General features: G+C 41.6%; 1 protein-coding gene across 3 annotated transcripts in view; it reads left to right on the top strand.

The window, feature by feature from the left end:
• The first annotated feature begins 3,773 nt into the window (after positions 1-3,773).
• The window catches only part of LOC144597455 (latent-transforming growth factor beta-binding protein 2-like), a 172,173-nt gene continuing 150,703 nt past the window's right edge, over positions 3,774-25,243 (top strand). For all 3 annotated transcript variants that reach the window (XM_078406876.1, XM_078406878.1, XM_078406877.1), the window contains exon 1: positions 3,774-4,881. In XM_078406876.1, coding sequence (XP_078263002.1) covers positions 4,127-4,881 — 755 coding nt within the window. In that variant the 5' untranslated portion in view covers positions 3,774-4,126. The remainder of the gene's footprint in view (positions 4,882-25,243) is intronic.

Genomic DNA, 25,243 nt, shown 5'->3' on the forward strand with positions numbered 1-25,243 from the left:
TCTCTCTTCTGTTAGATTGGTACATCTTTAGTCCAGAGCAACACAGTTTATATGGAACTGCAAAGCAATCTCAACACTGAGTGTTATAACGACTTGTTTTGATTCTACACATTAACTATGCTGTGCGTGCAATACCGGTGATAGCTGTGGGGCAGGCAGCTCGTTTTCTGTTTCCTATCTGTGTTCCAGCCATACATTTCATAAACCTCTGAAACGCTACATTTTGTCCAATTATAATTTAACAAAGGATAGGCTAACCCAAAATGTTTTTAAAAACTCGTTAGATCCTATCTATATTAAGCAGAAATCCTGGTCTGCATCCCAGGGTACTTAAGGAGGTGGCTCTAGAAATAGTGGAAGCATTGGAGATCATTTTTCAATGTTCTATAGATTCAGGATCAGTTCCTGTGGAATGGAGGATAGCAAATGTTATCCCATTTTTTAAGAAAGGAGGGAGAGAGAAAACGGGTAATTATAGACCAGTTAGTCTGACATCAGTGGTGGGGAAGATGCTGGAGTCAATTATAAAAGACAAAATTGCTGAGCATTTGGATAGCAGTAACGGGATCATTCCGAGTCAGCATGGATTTACGAAGGGGAAATCATGCTTGACAAATCAACTGGAATTTTTTGAGGATGTAACTAGGAAAATTGACAGGGGAGAGTCAGTGGATGTGGTGTACCTCGACTTTCAGAAAGCCTTCGACAAGGTCCCACATAGGAGATTAGTGGGCAAAATTAGGGCACATGGTATTGGGGGTAGGGTACTGACATGGATAGAAAATTGGTTGACAGACAGAAAGCAAAGAGTGGGGATAAATGGGTCCCTTTCGGAATGGGAGGCAGTGACCAGTGGGGTACCGCAAGGTTCGGTGCTGGGACCCCAGCTATTTACGATATACATTAATGACTTAGACGAAGGGATTAAAAGTACCATTAGCAAATTTGCAGATGATACTAAGCTGGGGGGTAGTGTGAATTGTGAGGAAGATGCAATAAGGCTGCAGGGTAACTTGGACAGGTTGTGTGAGTGGGCGGATACATGGCAGATGCAGTTTAATGTAGATAAGTGTGAGGTTATTCACTTTGGAAGTAAGAATAGAAAGGCAGATTATTATCTGAATGGTGTCAAGTTAGGAGGAGGGGGAGTTCAACGAGATCTGGGTGTCCTAGTGCATCAGTCAATGAAAGGAAGCATGCAGGTACAGCAGGCAGTGAAGAAAGCCAATGGAATGTTGGCCTTCGTAACAAGAGGAGTTGAGTATAGGAGCAAAGAGGTCCTTCTACAGTTGTACCGGGCCCTGGTGAGACCGCACCTGGAGTACTGTGTGCAGTTTTGGTCTCCAAATTTGAGGAAGGATATTCTTGCTATGGAGGGCGTGCAGCGTAGGTTCACTAGGTTAATTCCCGGAATGGCGGGACTGTCGTATGTTGAAAGGCTGGAGCGATTGGGCTTGTATACACTGGAATTTAGAAGGATGAGGGGGGATCTTATTGAAACATATAAGATAATTAGGGGATTGGACACATTAGAGGCAGGAAACATGTTCCCAATGTTGGGGGAGTCCAGAACAAGGGGCCACAGTTTAAGAATAAGGGGTAGGCCATTTAGAACGGAGATGAGGAAGAACTTTTTCAGTCAGAGAGTGGTGAAGGTGTGGAATTCTCTGCCTCAGAAGGCAGTGGAGGCCGCCAGTTCGTTGGATGCTTTCAAGAGAGAGCTGGATAGAGCTCTTAAGGATAGCGGAGTGAGGGGGTATGGGGAGAAGGCAGGAACGGGGTACTGATTGAGAGTGATCAGCCATGATCGCATTGAATGGCGGTGCTGGCTCGAAGGGCTGAATGGCCTACTCCTGCACCTATTGTCTATTGTCTATTGTCTACGCAGAAATTCATTTCCAATATTTGTTGGAGACAACCATGACGCAGCGATGTTGTACGGACCCAGTTTATTGGACGTTTTACTGGTATAAAGGCGTTATTCGAATGGAAATTGTTGCTTCAACCATTCGGGGCATCTCAATAGAAATAGACCGAGCATGACGTTAAGATGCTGGGAGTGGCATTTAAAAATAACGGGAGATTTGTAGCATGTGGTGATCAAATGTTTAATTTCTTCCTTATGTTGGATTATCATTAGCACGTAAATGGTTCAGGCATCTCGACGTAGCTCCGGGGCTGTTTCAGAGCCTGGCTATTCGACCTGCACTACTCTGAGCTTTGAGTTTGGATCGGGTAGCAAGATAACGTAAACCCTCGGATTGACTTTGATTATAGACACAAAAAAGCTAGAGTAACTCAGCGGGTCATACAACATCTCTGGAGAAAAGGAATATGTGACGTTTCAGGTCAAGACCCATCTCGGCCCGAAACGTCACCTTCTCTCCAGAGATGCTGTCTGACCCGCTGAATTACTTACTCCAGCTTTTTGTGTCTATCTTCGGTTTAAACCGGTATCTGCAGTTCCTTCCTTCACATTTTGACTATAGTTATGTCGGTTATGAATCTTATACCTAGCTAATCTCTCGAGTGAGTCAGGCGGGAACGATGGATACGGACCAATGTTTCAAATCATTTAGGGTACCCATGAGATGGTCGTATCGTGGTGTTCTGCTTCAATGGGGAAAGGGGGGGGGGGAAGTATTTGATTAGAGGAATCGGGCGGCTAATAGAGGGAAGATATATATTTCTTGCTCGCCATAGGAGTTAAATGAATTCGGGGACTCCTGCAAAAGAGACAATCAAGATCACTTTCACTAACTGCGCTGTGACTGGGGTAAAATATGCCATCGTCGATGCGCATAGATTGAAAACTGGTAGTCCACGCTGCTCAAAGTGCTTTGAACTTCCACACGAGTTTGATTTGTAGCGGCATCTGTTTAAAGCAGCGAACTCGACATCTGTGTCGATGCGAAGGCGGGGGCAGGGAAACGAAGCGATTGCAAGTACGGGCCCTTAGAGGGATTCATCTTTTGGAAAAGACTCGTTCGGATACCATTGCAAACGGATAAATAAACAAATTATTAAGAAAATAACTGCAGATGCTGGTACAAATCGATTTATTCACAAAATGCTGGAGTAACTCAGCGGGTCAGGCAGCATCTCGGGAGACAAGGAATGGGTGACGTTTCGGGTCGAGACCCTTCCTCAGACTGGTCATTCCTTCTCTCCCGAGATGCTGCATGACCCGCTGAGTTACTCCAGCATTTTGTGAATAAACAAGTTATTAATATTGCCATCACTTTGAAAGCGAATGCTTAAAAAGTTTAAAAAGTTTAAACGCTGGCTGGTGCCGAGCTCCGAACAGCGTTAAAAGCTGCGATAACTCTGTTTCTCTAATTACTGGCCACTTCCTAAAGTACCTCAGGAAACGAGCCTGGCTGTCGGGTCGGTCATCTCTCACCGGGAGGTCAACGCTCCAATTAGAGCTCGCCTTTCTTAATATTAAGATGCAGATTATGTGAGGATAGGTAGCACAACTTGTATGAACCAGCATTCCATGATCAGAGCGCGGTTTAATGCACCGACAGCGCCGCTCAGACCAAACTCTCGCATGATACAAGATCTTTAAACGCTCGATCTTTCCCCATGCCGTTGTTCTTCCGCCGTGAAGACGCTTCCTCCCAGTGTCCTGTCAGTGAGCGGCAGGGTGTTGTTGCATGCATATTGGGGGGGGGGGGGGGGAGGTCTTATTTCGCTCTCGATACTAAATTAGGTTCTATCCTTACGTCAGAGTTCACCGGGAGTGGGCGAGAGCGTCCCCTGTACGTAATGCCTGGTTCAGGAGGAATCCGAATGGGAAGCCAGAGTTACTTCAAAACTCCAGGGCAGAAGCTGATTTTTTTTTTTAACCACAGTTACTGACAGTCACCCACATGCGCTGGGACCCAGGAGAGTCGGCAAACTTCTAAACGTGGATGTGGAGCGACCTGAGGAGTCATTTTAAATGCTGCATGCAGAACCATTTGTTTTTATTTTAAGGAATACGTTTTCACTTGAGCTTTGCAAAGAGGCGTTTTGTTTTGCGTTTTTGCGCAAGAACTTTGGGGATTATATTGCAGGACCACAGCCCAGGATTAAGTGAAAATCTCATTCAGGAAAAAGGCGAAATCGTCCGGAGTGCAACATGGGGCGCAGTTGGTTGGAGATTTGCATCGCCACACTGATAGCTCTGGGGCTCTCTGTTGTACCGAGCGAGTCTCAGAGGGATTTCCGCGGGAGGTCCGCACAGTTGTGGGGACTCAGGACCGGACACGGGGTCTCTAACCTGACAGTAGTGAATAATGTAAGGTTACCTGGCCACACCGCAACACTGAGGGGGCAGAGCAATCCGGAGAGAAATCCCGCGTCGTCCCGGATGCCATCCGTTGCTAACATGCCTGTTTCACACCGGGCAGTGAGCCAAATGACCACTGGCGAAAGCGATGCCCGGGAGATCAGCACTCGCCGTGCCCGGGTGAATGGACAGATTGAAGCCGGGCCTGGACGCACAGCTCACAACCCGCCAAATTACAATCCCGTCACGTCCCGGAGAATCAGTGCTGTCTCAGCCAGGGCGAGTCGCCCGATTACATCCCGAATCAGCGCTCTATCATCCCGGGAGAGAAGCCGACCACACCTCGGGACCGCCCAGGGTGGCCGGCACACACAGTGGTGGCCGGGTCACGCCGGCCTCTCCGCGAGAAGCACTGGTTTTGTTTCTGATGCGGGCAGCAGCTCAGTCTCACTGCGAAGGGTGAATCCTGTTTCACCTGTGCGGGCCAGTTTGGTGGCTTCAGGTGCTTCGAGGACACGGCTGGCGGCCGGCGCTTCTGCGTCGCGGAGCAGGCAGTTTGCCAGGCAGAACCAAGGGAGACGCGCGCCGAGCGGCAGATTGATAGGGTGAGAATTGCAATCTCAGAACAACATTCATTTATGGTTGTATATTAAGAACAATAACCATTGCAATGCATTTGAACACATGGGCGATGTGTCACAGGTCAACGATATAAAAAGATTATGCAGTACATAAATATTGGTCGCTGGAATAGTATGGACTAACTCCAAGTCATATTTCGATACTTAACTTTCATTACAATATTACACGTGCCGCTATAAAATAGAACCACATTGTTCTAGAAATTTGTATTTAAATTGAAACCGCCAAAGGGGGAAGCATGCAGGTACAGCAGGCAGTGAAGAAAGCCAATGGAATGTTGGCCTTCATAACAAGAGGAGTTGAGTATAGGAGCAAAGAGGTCCTTCTACAGTTGTACCGGGCCCTGGTGAGACCGCACCTGGAGTATTGTGTGCAGTTTTGGTCTCCAAATTTGAGGAAGGATATTCTTGCTATTGAGGGCGTGCAGCGTAGGTTCACTACGTTAATTCCCGGAATGGCGGGACTGTCGTATGTTGAAAGGCTGGAGCAATTAGGCTTGTATACACTGGAATTTAGAAGGATGAGGGGGGATCTCATTGAAACATATAAGATAATTAGGGGATTGGACATATTAGAGGCAGGAAACATGTTCCCAATGTTGGGGGAGTCCAGAACAAGGGGCCACAGTTTAAGAATAAGGGGTAGGCCATTTAGAAGGGAGATGAGGAAGAACTTTTTCAGTCAGAGAGTGGTGAAGGTGTGGAATTCTCTGCCTCAGAAGGCAGTGGAGGCCGCCAGTTCGTTGGATGCTTTCAAGAGAGAGCTGGATAGAGCTCTTAAGGATAGCGGAGTGAGGGGGTATGGGGAGAAGGCAGGAACGGGGTACTGATTGAGAGTGATCAGCCATGATCGCATTGAATGGCGGTGCTGGCTCGAAGGGCTGAATGGCCTACTCCTGCACCTATTGTCTATTATAAATATATATTTTTGAAGGGGTAAGACATAAAACGCACCCAGTCTCTATTAACCAGCCCTAGCTGAACATTTACCTTGAATTTCCGCACCTCCCCGCACTATCTACTCAAGTGAATTCGTTTTTAAGTTTCCACTTGCACTGTGCACGCCAGCCTGGATTCGCAGATGGCGCAACAGTGCCGAAGTCTCCCCACGACTCAGCATTTCTTTACATTTTGTCTTAACTGAAGACAAACATTCCCAAAGTCCCGGATCCCCGGTTCCCAATGTGCCGAGAAACCATTCAGAGACCTGAACGCAGCCTATCTTTATCAGCCTGCTAATAAACAAGACGAGCATTTTAAATGATACTCGCTGTCTTCCTTGCAAAACTGCAGAGTTTATTTTGCCCATTCCTTCTCCTTCAACTGGCGAAATCAAACTCTGCTTTGCGGCAGTCGATGAGTTAAAATTTAGAGGTTAAAAAAGAGATTCGCATTTTTAACTCATTACAAACGTATGTTGGGTCCCCCGAAGCTCTGTACAGACGTGGTTGTGCCCAGGCCGTAAATGGTATTAATCAATACCTTTCACTGGTAGTTCTTGGGTTGAGACATTGATTGAACCGAACTGTTCAGCACTCCGGTTGGTATTTTGTCTATGTGCGTGTAACCATAGCATTTGCACGGTCTGGGAAATACATTGGTGAAAGAGCTTGCTAGTGTAATTTTCCAAAACCCATATCATATCGCTCCAGTTATTTTACGTTTGTCCTTTGGGTGAAAATAAGGAAGAAGTTCGTGCTTTTCGGCTAAATGGCATCAGCAAGCTAACGATATCCTTCCTCGTGCTGGTGTGCTCTGTTTGGCTCCGGGGTTGAGAAGGGACCCCGCTTTAATAAACAGTGCCAGAAAGAATTAAATCACAAACCTCGCTTTAATGACTTCATGCTCTTAACAAAAACGAAGGGCGCCAACAAGCGAACTTTCGAGAGAGGAGGTGGGGTCGAGCGAACATTTCTATCAATGCCGCAGAAAGAGACTTAGTTTTCACTCTCAATTGGCATTCTTTCTGCCCTGGTTCATGGTTGTCTGGTTCATGACAAATCGCAAAACACGGAGGATAAATATTGAAAGTACACTCTATCAATAGTGGTTTCTTATCGGTGTTTAGGAGGTCTCCACAGTTACTGCAAAACGCCCCTCACCTCAAATAAGCAAACGGGGTCGAGGATAACTCGTACACATCTCCAACAAAATCTCTAACGGAGTGCACGTTTCGTTTATAGACACAAAAACCTGGAGTACACACTCCATTTCGTTTGCCCACTCGGGCAGTTTACTTGATTATCGCCAATGCCTGTGGAGGTTGTGCGGTGTGGTGTTGTTTAATGACTTCCTCGAGTTCTTTTAGGTTTTAAGATCAAGCGACGAGGGAGAGCAGTTCAATCCCAGGGAGATCACTTAAGCCTCGCAGTGTCTTATTTCAAATAATCACTTGGTTTTAGCAAAATTGAAAATAAGTTTTTTCTCGGGTCAAGCTGAAATACGCATCAACGCGCGCACACACGAACACACACGTAATGTCACAGAGAAGAGCAACTTCTAGGCTGCCAATGTCAAACAAGTGCTAACTTTGAGATTTTATGAGATTGATGGCAAACTCGTTGAGATGATTAGAATACTGTTTACCGTCTTCCAATGAGAGAGGCAGAAAACAAGTAGCGTTACTGTGAAAAAAAAGAATTTCACTGGATGAATCCAGTTTGTGGTAACAACTAATCATAAATATTCCCTTCAAATTTTCGTCATTTTTCATTTCGTGTAAGACAACTATATCGTATGTACACGTGTTGTGATTAACTTTAAAGGGATAATATTATTTTGGAGGGGTGGGTACTGGGGGTTAGAATTTCAAAGGACTCCAATATAGTAGCAGTCATAAATGCTGTGTCATTTTGAAATAATATTTCTAAATTATTCCAAAGGAATGATCTCTGGAGAGTTGATAATATAAGGAACAATTGGGTACAGTTTTCCTGTATTTATCCCACTAAAAATGTACAAGATAATTGCGCTCCCTTTCCTTATGGATAAATTGAATGGATAAATGATACAAGAATACAGGAAAATGCAAGCAAAATACAGGTAAGATGTCATAGAAACATAGAAAATAGGTGCAGGAGGAGGCGATTCAGCCCTTCGAGCCAGCACCGCCATTCATTGTGATCATGGCTGATCATCCCCAATCAATACCCTGTGCCTGCCTTCTCCCCATATCCCTTGATTCCACTAGCCCCTAGAGTATCTAACTCTCTCTTAAATCCATCCAGTGATTTGGCTTCCACTGCCCTCTGTGGCAGAGAATTCCACAAAGTCACAACTCTCTGGGTGAAAAAGCTTTTTCTCACCTCAGTTTTAAATGGCCTCCCCTTTATTCTAAGACTGTGGCCTCTGGTTCTGGACTCGCCCAACATTGGGAACATTTTTCCTGCATCTGGCTTGTCCAGTCCTTTTATAATTTTATATGTTTCTATAAGATCCCCTCTCATCCTTCTAAACTCCAGTGAATACAAGCCCAGTCTTTTCAATCTTTCCTCATATGTCAGTCCCGCCATCCCAGGGATCAATCTCGTGAACCTACGCTGCACTGCCTCAATTACAAGGATGTCCTTCCTCAAATTAGGAGACCAAAACTGTACACAATACTCCAGATGTGGTCTTACCAGGGCCCTATACAACTGCAGAAGAACCTCTTTACTCCTATACTGAAATCCTCTTGTTATGAAGGCCAACGTTCCATTAGCTTTCTTCACTGCCTGCTGTACCTGCACGCCAACTTTCAGTGACTTATTCACAAAATGCTGGAGTAACTCAGCAGGTCAGGCAGCATCTCGAGAGAGAAGGAATGGGTGACGTTTCGGGTCGAGACCCTTCTTCAGACTGATGTCAGGGGGGCGGGACAAAGGAAGGATATAGGTGGAGACAGGAAGATAGAGGGAGATCTGGGAAGGAGGAGGGGAAGAGAGGGACAGAGGAACTATCTAAAGTTGGAGAAGTCGATGTTCATACCACTGGGCTGCAAGCTGCCCAGGCGAAATATGAGGTGCTGTTCCTCCAATTTCCGGTGGGCCTCGCGCTATGGCACTGGAGGAGGCCCATGACAGAAAGGTCAGACTGGGAATGGAATGGGGAGTTGAAGTGCTCGGCCACCGGGAGATCAGTTTGGTCAATGCGGACCGAGCGCAGGTGTTGAGCGAAACGATCGCCGTGAAATCACATGTGGTTAAAGTGCACATTGTCAGATTTTATTAAAGGGTATTTTTACACATTTTGGTTTCACCATGTTGAAATTACAGCTTTAATTTCTACACAGTTCCCCCCCCCCCCCCCCCCCCATATCAGGGCACCATAATGTTTGGGACACATGGCTTCACAGGTGTTTGTAAATGCTCAGATTTATTTAATTGCCTCATTGATGCAGGTATAAGAGAGCTCCCAGCATCTAATCTTTCCTCCAGTCTTTCCATCATCTTTGGAAACTTTTATTGCTGTTTATCAACATGAGGACCAAAGTTGTGCCAATGAAAGTCAAAGAAGCCATTATGAGACTGAGAAACAAGAATAAAACTGTTAAGAGACATCAGCCAAACCCTAGGCTTACCAAAATTAACTGTTTGGAACATCATTAAGAAGAAAGAGAGCACTGGTGAGCTTACTTTTATTTCACAAAATGCTGGAGTAACTCAGCAGATCAGGCAGCATCTCAGGAGAGAAGGAATGGGTGACGTTTCGGGTTGAGACCCTTCTTCAGACTGATGTCAGGGGGGACGGGACAAAAGAAGGATATAGGTGGAGACAGGAAGATAGAGGGAGAACTGGGAAGGGGGAGGGGAAGAGAGGGACAGAGGAACTATCTAAAGTTGGAGAAGTCAATGTGCAAGCTGCCCAAGCGAAATATGAGGTGCTGTTCCTCCAATTTCCAGACCTCACTATGGCACTGGAGGAGGCCCATGACAGAAAGGTCAGACTGGGAGTGGGAGTTGAAGTGCTCAGCCACCGGGAGATCACGTTGGTTAAGGCGGACTGAGTGAAGGTGTTGAGCGAAACGATCGCGGAGCCTGCGTTTGGTTTCGCCGATGTAAAGAAGTTGACATCTAGATCAGCGGATACAATAGATGAGGTTGGAGGAGGAGCAGGTGAAGCTCTGTCTCACCTGGAAAAACTGTTTGGGTCCTTGGATGGAGTTGAGGGGGGAGGAAAAGGGACAGGTGTTGCATCTCCTGCGGTTGCAGGGGAAAGTGCCCGGGGATGGGGTGGTTTGGGTAGGAAGGGACGAGTGGACCAGGGAGTTACAAAGGGAACGGTCTCTGCGGAACGCAGAAAGGGTAGGGGATGGGAAGATGTGGCCAGTAGTGGGGTCCCGTTGTAGGTGACGGAAATGTTGGCGGATGATTTGTTGGATACGCTGGCTGAGGGGTGGAAGGTGAGAACGAGGGGGATTCTGTCCTTGTTACGAATGGGGGGAGGGGGAGCAAGAGTGGAGCTGCGGGATGTAGAAGAGGCCCTAGTGAGAGCCTCATCTATAATGGAAGAAGAGAAGCCCAGTTTCCTGAAGCCCCGTTTCCTGGTGAGCTTACTAATCGCAAAGGGACTGGCAGGCCAAGGGAGACCTCCACAGCTGATGACAGAAGAATTCTCTCTATATATAATAAAGAAAAATCCCCAAACAACTGTCCGACAGATCAGAAACACTCTTCAGGAGTCAGGTGTGGATTTGTCAATGACCACTGCCTGCAGAAGATTTCATGAACATTGCTGTGTGCCAATCATTATGGTGCCCTGAAATGGGGGGACTATGCAAAGAAACTGCTGTAATTCCTACATGGTGAAACCAAAATGTATAAAAATGGTCTTTATTAAAATCTGATAGTGTGCACTTTAACCACATGTGATTTTTTCTATTACAAATCTCATTGGGGAGTGCATCGGCAAATAAATAAATGATTGGTCTTTGTCCCAAACATTATGAAGCGCACTGTATACACTGCCTTCTGTGTGAAAAAGTTGCTCCTCACATCTCCTTTACATCTTTCCCCTTTTAGCGTTTCACTGCCCTACACTGGAGAAAAGACCGCAGCTATTCAGCTTATCTGTGCCCCTTATGATTTTATAAACCTCAACAATAAGTCATCCCTCAGCCTCCTACATCCCAAGGAACAGTCCTAAATAATACTCCAAATGTTGGCTTATGAGCATCTTGTAGAGCTACAAAATTATGTCCCAACTCCCCTACTTAAAACCCTAACCAATGAAGGCAAGCATGCCAAATGCTTTCCCCACCATACTGACTACTTATGTAGCTACATTTGAGGAATTACTTTTACAACACTCCACAGAGCCCTATCATATGCTGTTTAAATCCTGCCCTGACTTGTCTTACCAAAATGGACACCACGCATGTATCCAAATTAAACACCATCTGCCATTCCTCGGCCCAATGGCCCAGTTGATTAAAATCCGGTTATAATCTCAGATAATCTGTTTCATTGTCTACTGTATCCACAATTGCAATATCATCTGCATATTTACTAACTATGCAATACCATTCTTGTTTGAATTGTTAATATAAATAGTGAACAGTAATGGATACAGCACCATTCACACCAATCATTTGGTTACTAGTTGCAGGATAACAAGTCTCAGACTTGCCTTGTTGCCACTGTAATGATATGACTCATTAATCTGAGTTTCTCATCAATATTGATGCTGAAGGTGTTGATAATGGGGGGAAATCTGACAATGGTAATGGTATTTGTCTTTATATTGCGCTTTGATCACTTTCTCTCCAAGTGTGAAAGAATGTTTTTGGTTTAGTGGTAACATTCATACTTCTGGCTCACATAGGAACATATTCATTGAAACATATTCCTTTCAGACCTAGCACTTCCACTGATCAACACAATATAAATATGCTTCTCAGCCTCTTCTGGCTAAGTAAATTTTAAGAAATGATGGAACCAAAAGCCAACAAATCTTCACTATTACAAATTTACTATTACACTATTTGCTCTCGATTCTGAAAGAGGCCAGCGGTCGGGAGACTCAGCAGCCTAGCAGGAGTTTGCAGTATTCATCAGATGGTAGCAACGGGAAGGCAAATAAAGATTCTCCAAATCTTTGGTGTGTGAAATCTGGATGTTATGGGCTAGGTTGCAGGCTTCAGGTGGTACAGGTGTTGGGGCCACTAGGTGTGGGATGGGTAGGTATGTATATCGAAGACAACTGGCAATTGGAGTGCGAGCCCTATAGAAGGCAAGCCACATTAGTCAGTGAGTGAGTAATCTCATTATTAGAGAGGTGAACACATAGCAGCTGGAGATAGGGGAGCAGCAAAGATAGAATGCATTTGTGGAATTAAGGAAGGGAGAGGAAACAGTCTAAATGAGAAGAGAAAGTGGGCAGGTACAGAAAAGAACGATAAACAAGAGAATGGGGGAGACTGAGGGAAGCATTTAAAACAAAGGGGTCGAAGATCGGGAGACTGAGGGATGGGAGCTGTGCAAAAGTGTGTGTGTAAGATCATGTGTTCTTATTGTTAGTGGATGGTCAGATTATGTTTGTGTATATTTAGAGTGTGCATGGATGTGAGCTATGTGTGCACAGCAAGACCTTAACTCCAGTTCTGAAAAGGCCTTGCTCTGAAAAGGCAGAAAGTGCAATGACTAACCATGTTAAAATAAATCAGGGATCATTGGCTTTTATGCCTCAGCAGAAACAAGTTATCTTCAATCCCAAAGGACTGCTTAAGAGTCAGAATAATATCTTAATTTTATTATGTTTCCCATTAGCTTGCCAAACAAAAACATTATTTTATACCATTAAGACCTAACCTGTTCGTAGTTAAATAAGAATGTTTCTTTTTATTGTCAATTAAGCAGTTCCTCCTGGTCTTAGATAATATAGAAGTTCCATAGTTTTATCCAGTACATCTTGTTTAATCTTTAAATGCTCAGATTCTGACTTTTAATTGGTCATACTCCATTTTAAAAATTCGAAACTAAATAAACTATAAACCCTCAATTCAACCTGAACTTATTGCAGCCCTTGGACCTAGGCCTGGACCAACACAACAGACTGTGGTCTGTGGCCAGTATAAATTGTAAGATAGACAAGAGTGCCAAATCCTATACACTCCTAAAATGTGATCACTGATGATGTGTCTGCTCTCACTCGAACAAACTTGGCTTTCCTCATACTGAAATATTTTATGTATGTTATTTTTATTTTATTTGATGCTTAATGGTCATTTTTTAATGGAATAATGGGAATTACTGTAAAATTCATGGCGTTAGAGAACAAATCAACTATCGGGGCTATGGGGAGGGGGTGGGTCCTTGATGACTTGAAGACAAAAGAATCAACAGTTGTGTTTATTTTTCTTTCAAGGTACTGGTTCATAAAACCACTCCTCAAAACAAGTGAGGCTATTCCATGACAACATGTTGGATTTACTTAAGTTTGCATATGAATGTAATGTTTGACATATTATGAACTAGGTATTATATGCAATCTGCCTTAAACAGCTGCTGTTTTGCAATCCAACCAGTACTTTAGTTGAAACACAAGTTATGCGTGAATATAGAATTTTAAACAATGTGCATCAGAAAAAAGACATTCAGCCCAATCAGATTTTCTGACAATTTATACTCCACTTGGGCCTCTCCTTTCTTTCTCTATTTAACACAATTTGCATAATCTAATTATTTCTCCTTCACGTACTTGTCCAGTTTTCCTTTAATGCATCATATGTTTTTTCTACCATTCTCTGGTAATTTTTGTGAATATTTGGAGTATTTCTAATAGTATGACATCCAGATTACCTATTTCTAATATATGGCCTCGAGCTTTGTTCTTCACACCTGAAGAAATAATATTCTATAAAAACATTTCAAAATTGTAAACATCTACATTCGTCACACTCAACACTCCTCATTCTTTCTTAATGGGTATTATCGCTTTTTCTAGTCCAAGGAAATTGCTTTTCATCCTCTTGTGCTTCCAAATACTTTTTTATACTATAGCATAAGGATTTTACAGAATTCTCCAAGCATGTTCTATTTGGTATAATAGAAGTTTAAGATAACTATAAATTTAAGAAAGTGCAGAATATTCTGCACAAGGAAGAGGATGAGCCAGATGCTATACTGCATTTCAGAAAGAAGGTTACAAAATGCTGGAGTAACTCAGTGGGTCAGGCAGCATCCCCAGATAAAATGTCTGGGTGAGATTTCAGGTTGGGACCCTTCTTCAGACTGACCCAAAATCTCACCTATTCATGTTCTCCAGGCATGCTGCCTGACCCGCTGAGTTACTTCCTCAGTCTGAAGAAGGGTCCTGACCTGAAACGCCACCTATCCATGTTCTTCAGGGATGCTTCTTAGTCTGCTAAGTTACTCCAGCATTTTGCGGCTATCCTTGGTAAACTAGTATCTGCAGTTACCTGTTTCTACTGCATTTCATAACATTTGAGAAAAAAGGGTTGATATCTTCTAGACAGGCTTCCAGAAGTTGGGGAAGAAGTTGAAATGTACCTTAAAAGTAATGATTATTGGTACAGTGGTGATATTGAGGCATTTCAATTATCTCACATTTAGTGCGATACTTAGAGTAAACATAAAAATATAAAGACATTACTGAGGTGTATTTGGGGAAATACCTGGATCCATATTTATTTAACATAAGATGGAGTAAAGTATTTTTCTGGAGAATGAGGTGGACTATACAAATAATGAAGAAGAACACGGAACAATCTAGAGGAGAACTTCTTCAGTGGAGGAGGGGTAATTACAACAAGAAGAGAATATATCTGGGCAGGATCAAGTGGAACCAAATATTGGAAGACTTCTCCGTGGATTGTGTGGTGGAAAAGCTTGTTGTGGTGGAGAAGCTTGTGTGATCCTGAGGTCCCGAGAGCAATGCCGTCTGGAGCTATGCTCCCGGTAGGGTCACCCATGGCGGTAAGGTCACGAGGGAGGTCTCTGACAAAGAGCAATTAAAACCAAGACCTCACCGTGGAACAGGCGGAGGATGATGGCTGACTTTAGTGGAGCGTCACAACAGCTGGGTTGGCGGATGAAGGCTGCAGCAGAAAAGGGTCCCCGGTCATCTTGGACTCCATGCCACTGGATCCTGACCCAGATCTGTCAAGGACCGTGTGGTGGCTGTCTGTGCAGCAGTCTCCCCACGTTAAACAAAGTCACGCACAGTCGTCCTCCATAAAGAGGACAGTCATACTCGCTTCGAGTGATCGCCGATGATGATGATGATTGGAAGGCAAAACATAATAATATGTGGCTTTTAGAGATATTTTAGATACAGAGCATAAACATCCAAATTGGGGGGGGGGGGGGGGGTAAGGGCAGGAATGGGGAGGCCAGGAGAAGATTGCTGACAATAAATTGGATCAATTAACACAAGTCTTTAATGGACAATCTCACCAATAACTAGATTCGAGTAACCATCACTTTTGGTTTAATTATTTCTATTACAACGTTGGATTAGGTACTTCTGGGCTAGTACGTTTAATCTTAACATTGCATTAGAAGCACATGCACAACATCACAGGTTAGGCACTGCACCTTTCCCATTTTATTCATGAAATAAAGCCTACTGTTGAGAAAGCAACCGCCTCATAATACACACAAAATACTAGCCCTGGTGTGGATAAAGTCCTCTTGATAGAAGAAAAAACAAGTAAATTGCTGTTTTTTAAACTTGACATTGGTAATTTCCAAGAGGCAATAGACAATAGGCGCCATTGGATTTTAAAATATATTTGCAGATAACACAAAGTTTAAAGTTGTCGCCAAAGTAATAGCATGCATGAAAAATGGGTTACATAATGGGCAGACAAATAGGGGATGAAATTTAAGACGTAGATATGTGAAGTGATGATAGATTGTGGGAGAAAGTACAAGAGAAAATATAGACTAAGTGGTATTATTTTCAAATATATTCAACGAGGGACCCGAGTGTGCATATGCATAAATACTTGAGAGTAAAAATTAAGCATTAGAGATCCTGAGATTTATAATCAGAGGTCTGGATTGCAATTGCAGAGGTTGTTTTGAACCATTTGTAAGATGTTGGTGGGGCCACAACTGGATATTGCATTTTATTTTGTTTATAACATCTTAGGAAGGTTCAGAACCTATTCATTGGTACCAGGGATGAAGTATTTCACCTGCAAAGTTAATCTGAAGAAGCCTGGTATATGCTCTTTGAGGCAAAGAGATGCAATATTTTTTTATGAAAGTATGTGAATATGTGTAGCTTAGTTGGGATAAATAGATTAAACCTATTTCCATCTGTGAATGCTTATAAAAAAACATACATTTGACATGAGACATTCAAGGAAAGACTGTTTTATGCAGAGAACACAAGATCTAAAACACACTGCCTGTAATGATAATGGACACATCGGCAGTTGGAGTGATAAATAGTATACAGGGCTGTGGGGAAAAACTGGTGGATTGGGACAGGTGGGTTGTTATTATGGAGTTAGTGTAGACTAGTCAGTGTAAGCAAGTCCTCTCGACCAGTGCGACAACAATTCCACTATTCTACAACTTTCTAGTTTTCAAATGTATCCATCTAAAAATGAAAAATAGCGCTTGAATTTGGGTCTGTTATGGTCTATTAACCTCCAAATCAGATAATTTTTTGATTTATCAAAATAGAAGGCCTTTTGGTTTTACAGGGTTGTGCTTGGAAACAGCTATGTATGGTTAAAAATTTAACAGCTGTAATCTCAAACCATTTTGTTAGATTAAACTGTGGCTTTAAAATATGTTCAACAGACCTGCAAATGCCGTATTAAGCAGCACAGTTGCAGCTGCATCATGACACAAAGAAAATGTATTATTTCTTGCAACTTGCTTCCAAAACTTCTCTATTTTAAGAAGATAACTGCAGATGCTGGTACAAATCGAAGGTATTTATTCACAAAATGCTGGAGTAACTCAGCAGGTCAGGCAGCATCTCGGGAGGGAAGGAATGGGTGACGTTTCGGGTCGAGACCCTTCTTCAGTCTGAAGAAGGGTCTCGACCCGAAACGTCACCCATTCCTTCTCTCCCGAGATGCTGCCTGACCTGCTGAGTTACTCCAGCATTTTGTGAATAAATACCTTCTCTATTTCAAAATACATTAAAACAAAACTGCAGTATAATTATGGCCAAATAGTTGGAACCAATGGCAAATGGAAAATACATTATTAAAATCTGCAGCAGAGATAAAGATTGATCTGACAGTTCCTGATGTATTTGTGAATGTGCTTACATAAGTCGGCAAGAAAGACATAAATCAAATTGAATAATATTTACAATTTGTTTTGTTTATACTATCGGTGAGAATAGGCAACAATTCATCACCCACAACAAGTCTCAACACCCGTGTCCTGCAAGGATATGTTCCCAATCCCTCACAATACTCCTGAAATACTCAGAACAGTGCAGCCAAAGTCTGCCCTAATTTCATCTACAATTTTGCAAGTGACATAACTGTAGTGGGCTTGGTCTCAAATAATCGTGACATGGAATACAGGAAAGATAGACAGCTGAGTAACATGGTGTCAAGACAACAACCTCTTCCTCAGCAAGATGAAGGAGTTATTTGTTGACTTCAGTGAGTATGGTGGAGCACATCCCCCAATGAGCATCAATGGTGCTTAAGTGGAAATGGTTGAGTTTCAAGTTCCTCAGCAATTTGTCCTGTACCGACCATAACGAAGCTAAGGCCATAAAAGTACACCAAGTTTGAGTTTCTACTTCCTCAAGAGACTAACAAAATATGGCATGTCTCTGACAATTCCCACCGACCTCTATGGATGCACCACAGAAAGCATTCTATTGGGATGCATCTCAGCTTGGTTTAGGAACAGCTCTGCCCAAGGCCGCAAGAAATTGCAGAGTTGTAGATGTAACCAAGTCCACTACACAGACCAGACTCCCCACTTTCACACTCCATGCACCCTTGAGAGAGCAGCCAACATAATCAAATTCCACTCTCACCCAGTCATTCCTTCTTCTTCCCTCTCCCTTCATGCAGAAGATACAAAAATTAAAAGTACATACAGCCAGACTCAGAAACAGCTTCTTCCTCTCTGTTATCAGACTACTGAATAGTCATCCCACAAACTAGGGTGTAGTCCCAATCTTCCAATCTGCCTCATTGTGGATACTGGACTTTTTTTTTCTGGAATGTTAATGTGACAGTGCTGTAAACTGCATTTTGCATTCTGGTATATTTCTCTTTGAATGATTTGTACTTGTGTAAATTTTGATTGTACAGCATGAACTGATTTAATTGGAGAGCATGCAAACAAATCTTTTCTCTGTACCTCGTTTATGTGACAAAAGTAAACCAAACCCGAAGCACGTTCCAATAATGCGTTACTGTCAAGAATCTAACCGGTCAAAGCAAAACATACTGTTTGGGGTATGTTGTCTTAAGATTTTTAGGAGTCGTGCTGGTGAGACTCATACTTTAATTGAGTAAAATAGTAAAACAATTATGGTTCGGTGGTGTACGATATGTTCCTTTGCGGTTTGCTTCTTGTGCAGCTGGAAACCTTTCGATTGTTAATTAATGCAGATTTGATGCAGATTTGAACACATGTCTAAAATATTTTCTTCAAACAGACCTTCAAAGGGGAAAAATAGTTCAGATAATTACAATATGATGTGATGAAATCGTTGCCATAAAATATGAAAAATATCTAATGGAAATGACAAGATCACATATGGTGTGAATATATTTGCCATCTCCTGAAGTCCGCTGAGGCTGCCGCTTTGCTTTGCAAATCTGACTGCTTAATTATCAACTTGGTGCACATCCAGTAAAATTGTTGGCTCTCGTAGAATATCAGATTGAGGAATCTCATTGAAAGTTTCAGATGACATCATAATAAATACAAATGAAGCTCTAAGCTCCAAAATCTTAAAAATTACTCCTTGTTATTCATGTATTTTGGAACAGGTTAAAAGATATAATATTTTATCTAGAGCAGAACATTATACCCTGCCCTTTATCTTCTGTTTGCATTTGGCTATGTGAACTTTAAATCAATGTTGTATGTTGAGATTCTGGACACAATCAATGGGTTTAGGTGAGATTGTGTGGACAGATGTAATTTCACTACAAAAGGATCACTCAGTCAAAATTCCATGATATGAGCCAAAGTCTGGTCGTCAAAGCCACAATCGCAGTGTGGTCTCTTTCTAATTTTCCACTTTTGTAGCAAGAGATCACATCTTCTCTGGCTCAGTCTCAAACAGTTCATGACGGACTAGAAACTAAACATCAAAAAAAATGGTCTGGATTTCTCAACAAGGATTAAATCATCAGTAAGAAATTTTAACCAAAGAACGGTGAGAATGTGGAATTAAGTGGAATTTAAATATGGAGTTGATGAAGGAAATGGTACGAATTAATTTAGGGAAGGCTGGATATGAACATCAGGGAGGAGAGACTAAAGGATTACAAAGATAGATATAGATGAGGAAAGCTTGAAAGATGCTTAAACAAAAGCATAAGCATAAAGGTAGACACAAAATGCTGGAGTAACTCAGCAGGACAGGCAGCATCTCTGGAGAGATGGAATGGGTGACGTTTTGGGGTCGGGACCCTTCTTCAGAAGCACAAACACTGGCGTGGACTGGTTGGGCTGAATGGCTTGTTTGTACACCATTTGACCTACATAAAACCAAAAGAGTACTTGAGTTTGCAAACTATCAAGAGTGTTTAATTATTATATGGAACAATCGTAGTTAGGGTTGTGAAGCGCAGTTCAAGTGTCAGATCGTTGGTGGGAAGTAGCTGTTCTTGAATCTGCATGCAACGGTTCTCAGGTTCCTCTACCTCTTCCTGGTGGTAGCAACAAGATGAGAGCATGGTGTGGGTTTTTAATGAAATTAGCTGGCATCTTGAGGCAGCTAATATCCTATTGTCCCTTTTGATGGTGGATAGATCAATACCCATGATGGAACAAGCAATATCCACTACTCTTTTTGGGTATATGAGCCACCAAGCCAAAAGGCAAATAGTCAGTATGTTCTCTACATACACATGCAGAGGGTTGATGGAGTATTTGGCTACATGCCACGTATTGACCATATTCTATTATGATCCTTCAAGGGGGATATCTATTGATTCATTTAATTTCCTTAGTCTTCTCAGAAAATAGTAGCATTGATGTGCTTTCTTGGCCATGGTGTCAATGTGGTTAGATCAGGAAAATTGTTGGTGATATTTACACCTCGGGAACCTGAAGCTCTCAACCATCTCCACTTCAGCACCATGGATGCATGTACAGACACTCCCTGACTAACTTAAAAGTGATGTCCCACGGACCCTTGTGTAAGTCAGTTATGCAAGTCAGAAACGGAAGTATGACTGTGCACGTGTAAATTAACAATTCGTGCTGTATAGTACCAGTGGGAGACCATGTGCGAGCTTTGACATGGAGACCACGTGGGAGCTCTGACGCAGAGATCACATGGGAGCATCCACAGATCTGTTCTGTAGGTTAACAGTCTTTTAATTTTTGTGATTCCATAGAAAAAAAATCACCCTTATTCTTTGCAGGTTATCATCTGACTTACATTCTGCTGTTCCTCATCCATATGGAAGTCTGCTGTATGTGTTTCATTAGTGTCTTAGACAGAAACTGATGGAATTTGCTCAAGTGGGACAAACTAGTGGCAGTGAAAGGCTGTCTTGGGACTTGTAACCTATTAAATGGGAGTCAAGATCTTAGCTTCTTAAGCTGTCAAGTCCCTCCCTCATTTTCCATCACATTATAATATCAGAAGCTTATAGATTTGAACACTACTTCATTTTCTGTTTTATAATGTAAAAATTCATCTTAAAAAAAATAGACTGCTTGGAATGATTTACACCTTTAAAAATTTCACCTTTAAAAAAGTAGACTGCTTGGAATGATTTGCACCATAATTGGCACCCATTATAAATGAAAGAAGCATTTTAGTAATAGCTTATAATATTAGCAAAACAATGTAAAGTCTATCAAACAATGAATTATTGCTTTATTAGTGCACATGCTTTTTTTGGGCAATTATTTATGCTCAGAACATTCCACAAATAGTAGTGAGATTAATGATTAGTAAACCTGTTTTATGATCAGTGTTGCAGTGCTAATTCTTTAGGTGCCGGAGCTGTCACTGGTGCCAGAGCAGCCGCTGTTAAATTCCCCACCAGTTAAAACTCCCCGCTGTTTGTTTTGGCTTTTTTTTTTTACAGAGGTGCCGGAGCAGCGCTCCAGTGGGCTCCGGCAGCACTGCACCCCTGTTTATATTGATGAAGGGAGAAATGTTTGGCCAAGAGGTACATTTAATAAATGATTTTCCATATGTCTCATATATATCCAGCATGTGTCACATACAAAGTTCATCAGTGAACCACATTAAAAAAAAATCTGATTGTATTTAATCATTTCATTGTAAATCCTCTTTAATTACTTAATTTTAAATATTCTATGTGTCCTAGTCGAAATCAATGACATTTCTAGCTCAACACTGTAGCAAACTAGATTGCCAAATCTATAAATATACATCCTTGTCATCTCTGGCTTGTTTACAGTATTGAAACATTTAAGGACTAAGAAAATAGATTTTAAAAGGTGCAAAATGAAAAGAAAAATACATATATTTGGCTGCTGAATGTAAAACAAAAGTCACACAATTTAAGGGACTGACAAAACCAAATTTGTAACTTTGCCTTTATTTGAACCTCTCTCTCCTATAATATAAATTCTGTAATAAATAGGAAACTAGAGATTATCTTTTGTAGTTTTAACCCATTTCTAATCTGAATCTAGTTTTAAAATTAAGGCCAGACATTGGAAGTTCAAAACCAAGTCAATGCTTAGAAGATAATGTAGTATGATTCATGAACCTGACAAGTACATAGTACTCAAGGGCACTGTCAATGATTGATCAACTGGTCTGGCTCATTAATGATATCTGGATGGAGAAACCTGTCACTGAGAGTTTTCCCACATGCTTCCATATATTTTGCAAACCAATGTTCTGAAGGGCACTGCATATTCCAAAAATACTCAGTTCTTTACTAGTAATTTTTAAGGTTTATCTCTAGCCATTCCTGCCAACTGTGGCAGAGTTCTCTGAATTTAGAGAAATGCTATGGGTCTTATTGGGGAAAGACTATAATGTAAATGTAAATGTAAAAGACCTTTATTCTCACTACACAAAGTACAGCGAAATTAAAGCAGTCCAGATGATGCAATCACACACAGCAGACAGTACAAAGGATAAACCTTTATCCATAACAAGTTAAACCTAATCTACTGAATTAAACAAACTGACCTCTAATACAATATAGACAAAACAATTACAATACGGTCAAGGCAGTGTACAGTGCAATCAAGACAGCAAGTTATTGCACAGCAATCAGAGCTAACATATTGCAAATGCATCGGTAGTGCCGGTTTTTAAAAAAATAAAAGAAATAATGTAATTAAATATAAGGTGCGGTCGGGTGTAACATGTAATAAGTTTAGCAAATGTTAAGCAATATAAGTGCAGTAGGATGTAAACATGTATTAAATTGAGGCTTATGTTTTCTGACAAGTAACTGACAGTGTTCCGATCAGTTCCGTTCCTTCCATTCAGTTTTATGTGAGTGTCTGGCAGTGTTCAGCTTACGTATGACGCTGGGGTAGAAGCTGTTCTTGAGTCTATTAGTCCGTGATGTAATGGACCTGAACCGTCTACCAGAGGGCAGCAATTCGAGCAGCTGATGACCAGGGTGGGAAGAATCCCTCAGGATGTTGGCTGCTCTGCTGAGGCAGAGGATAGATTCCTCAGCAACTTGATTCAGTTGCTGTTAAACATATGGTTTTCAATACATGATTGATTTGGTTTCGGATCAATCTGGATTTCAGAAAATATGTTGACTGAGCTTTAACTTCAAAACAAATTGAGAGCAATTAAAGTGCTCCAAATTTTACACATTAACAGTGTAATTAGCTATCTTAATTACTGCATAGAAACATAGAAAATAGGTGCAGGAGGAGGCCATTCGGTCCTTTGAGCAAGCACCGACATTCAATATGATCATCCAAAATCAGCACCCCGTTCCGGCTTTTTCCCCATATCCGTTGATTCGCTTAGCCCTAAGAGCTAAATCTAACTCTCTCTTGAAAACCACCAGTGAATCGGCCTCCTGTGGCAGAGAATTCCACAGATTCACAATATGGGTGAGATGCATTTCCAGAAGGCATTTGCTGTATCAAAGGTTATTGAGTAAGGAATAAGGGATATACCTTGTAAGATGTAGAAGATAGAAAATTGACGATCAAACAGGAAACAGAGAAGGTGCAAATTTTTCTAGTGAGAATGACGTGATGAATAGTGTCAACTGGGATTGTCACCAAGGAGATAAACTTTTTAACTTGTATAAATTGTGAGAGCGTAAAATAAGGTTATTAAAAATGCTAATGACCTATAGATAGATGGAAAAGTATGTTGTGAGTTCCTGAGGAAGGGATAAAGGTAGGTTAAATGGCGAATTGAATATATGGGAAAATCTGAAATTGTCAATTTTGGCAAGAATTTCTATTTTAAATCGTACCATCTAACTGCCAAGAGATTGTGGAGCTGTGAGATGCAAAGGGATCTATCTGGGTGTTCTAATGCATGATTCACAAAGGCAAGTATGCAGACATAGCATGTAATTAGGAAAGCTACCCAATGTTTTTGGCTTTTATTAGAGGAATTAAGTACAACAGAAGGGCTATTCTTCAGTTATATAGAGCGTTGGTAAGTCCAAGTGGTGTACAATATTGTATTGGTTAACTTATTTAAGGAAAGATGTTAGTGTGTTGGAAACAGTTCAGAAAGGCTTACTGACACCTGGAACATTAAGGTCATCTTAAGGAAAGGTTGGACATACTATTCTTGAATCTGCTGGAGTGTATAAGAATGAGAGGGAAATGCATATCAACATGATCCTGCCAACAGCTTATTTCTTTTTCTACCCCTTATATGTTCACAGATATGTTTGTATGCATGATTTTAATTCCATGGCTGATCCAGCTATCAATATTTAAGGTTACACAGAGCATGTTAAAGTGATGTCCATAAACGGATGTGCTGCTTACCTTTTACCCATAGAGTGAGCCTGCATGAGAAGGTATAAATGTGGAGTTTCAATATTATTATGCAATAAAAAATAAAATTGCTCTCTTGCGTTTGTTAAATCTAACCTGTTACAACAGCAACATTTTTTTGTGGCAATTTAAAAGACTGCATTGTGTAGGATGGAACTGCAGATGCTGGTTTACACCAAAGAAGAACAGAAAATGCTGGGGTAAACTCACCGAGACAGGCAGCATCGCTGAAGAGAAGGAGTGATGTTTCGGGGGTGAGACTGCATGCTTAAAACAAAGGTGATAAAAACCACACCTGTGCAAATTACAACGTATACTGCTTCCGATTAGCATAATCTTATTCTCCACAGACTATAACAAGTTTGATGGATGAACATGAGACAGGCAAATGTTACCAAAAAAATAGACGGGTGACAAAAGAGGCAAATGAAATTATAAGAACGCAAACTAGAATCACCACCAGTCAAAATTACATTATGATCGATGCCAAACAATAACCAAATGCAAGTCTACCTTTAAGGAAAATGGTCAGTTACTTCTTTGAGATCAGTTGAAAACTATCACTTTGTACCACCTTTGAAAATGCAGTATAATGGAGGCACAAGATCTGAATAAGCTAGTTAGTCATACTGTACAGAGATCTTGGTTGTATTGCTTAATACATGCAAACCTTTAAGAACCAGACTGTGCTTGGATGGTTGGGTAGCAATATAATGAATTGGTAGTTCTGGGAGAGGATCAGGATAAAGCCTTTCTCAGATGAAGCAGAGACTTTGAGGCTCCCATCCACCAAGATTATCTGACTTGCAATTAAAATTACCACTGGTATGCAGGAATCTTTGATATCCAATGACAAATTATTGAAGGAACTAGAATCCTCTTCCAAGAATATCTGTTTACTTGTTTTGTAGTATTTATCTGGCTAAAATCCTTTTAACTCAGGGAATAAAATAAATGCTTATGAAATAAAAGGTATATATTCAGTTTTTAATATTTTTCATTGTAATAAACTTATTGCAGCTCAAATATACTGAGGTTATGGAATTTGTTCTACAGGGAGCAATATAAACTTTATAAGTCTCTTTAACTATGTTCAAGAATAAAGAAAGCAACAAATCAAAGAGGCAAGCAAACATCCAACAGATGGCTGTAACAAAAAAAACCAACATCTATCTCACTGGGATATTTAACATGCTTGTGATGTCTTCTGTCTAATGCTG

This window comes from Rhinoraja longicauda, chromosome 10 (assembly GCF_053455715.1).
Source record: "Rhinoraja longicauda isolate Sanriku21f chromosome 10, sRhiLon1.1, whole genome shotgun sequence".
In the NCBI taxonomy this organism is placed as follows: Eukaryota; Metazoa; Chordata; class Chondrichthyes; order Rajiformes; family Arhynchobatidae; genus Rhinoraja; species Rhinoraja longicauda.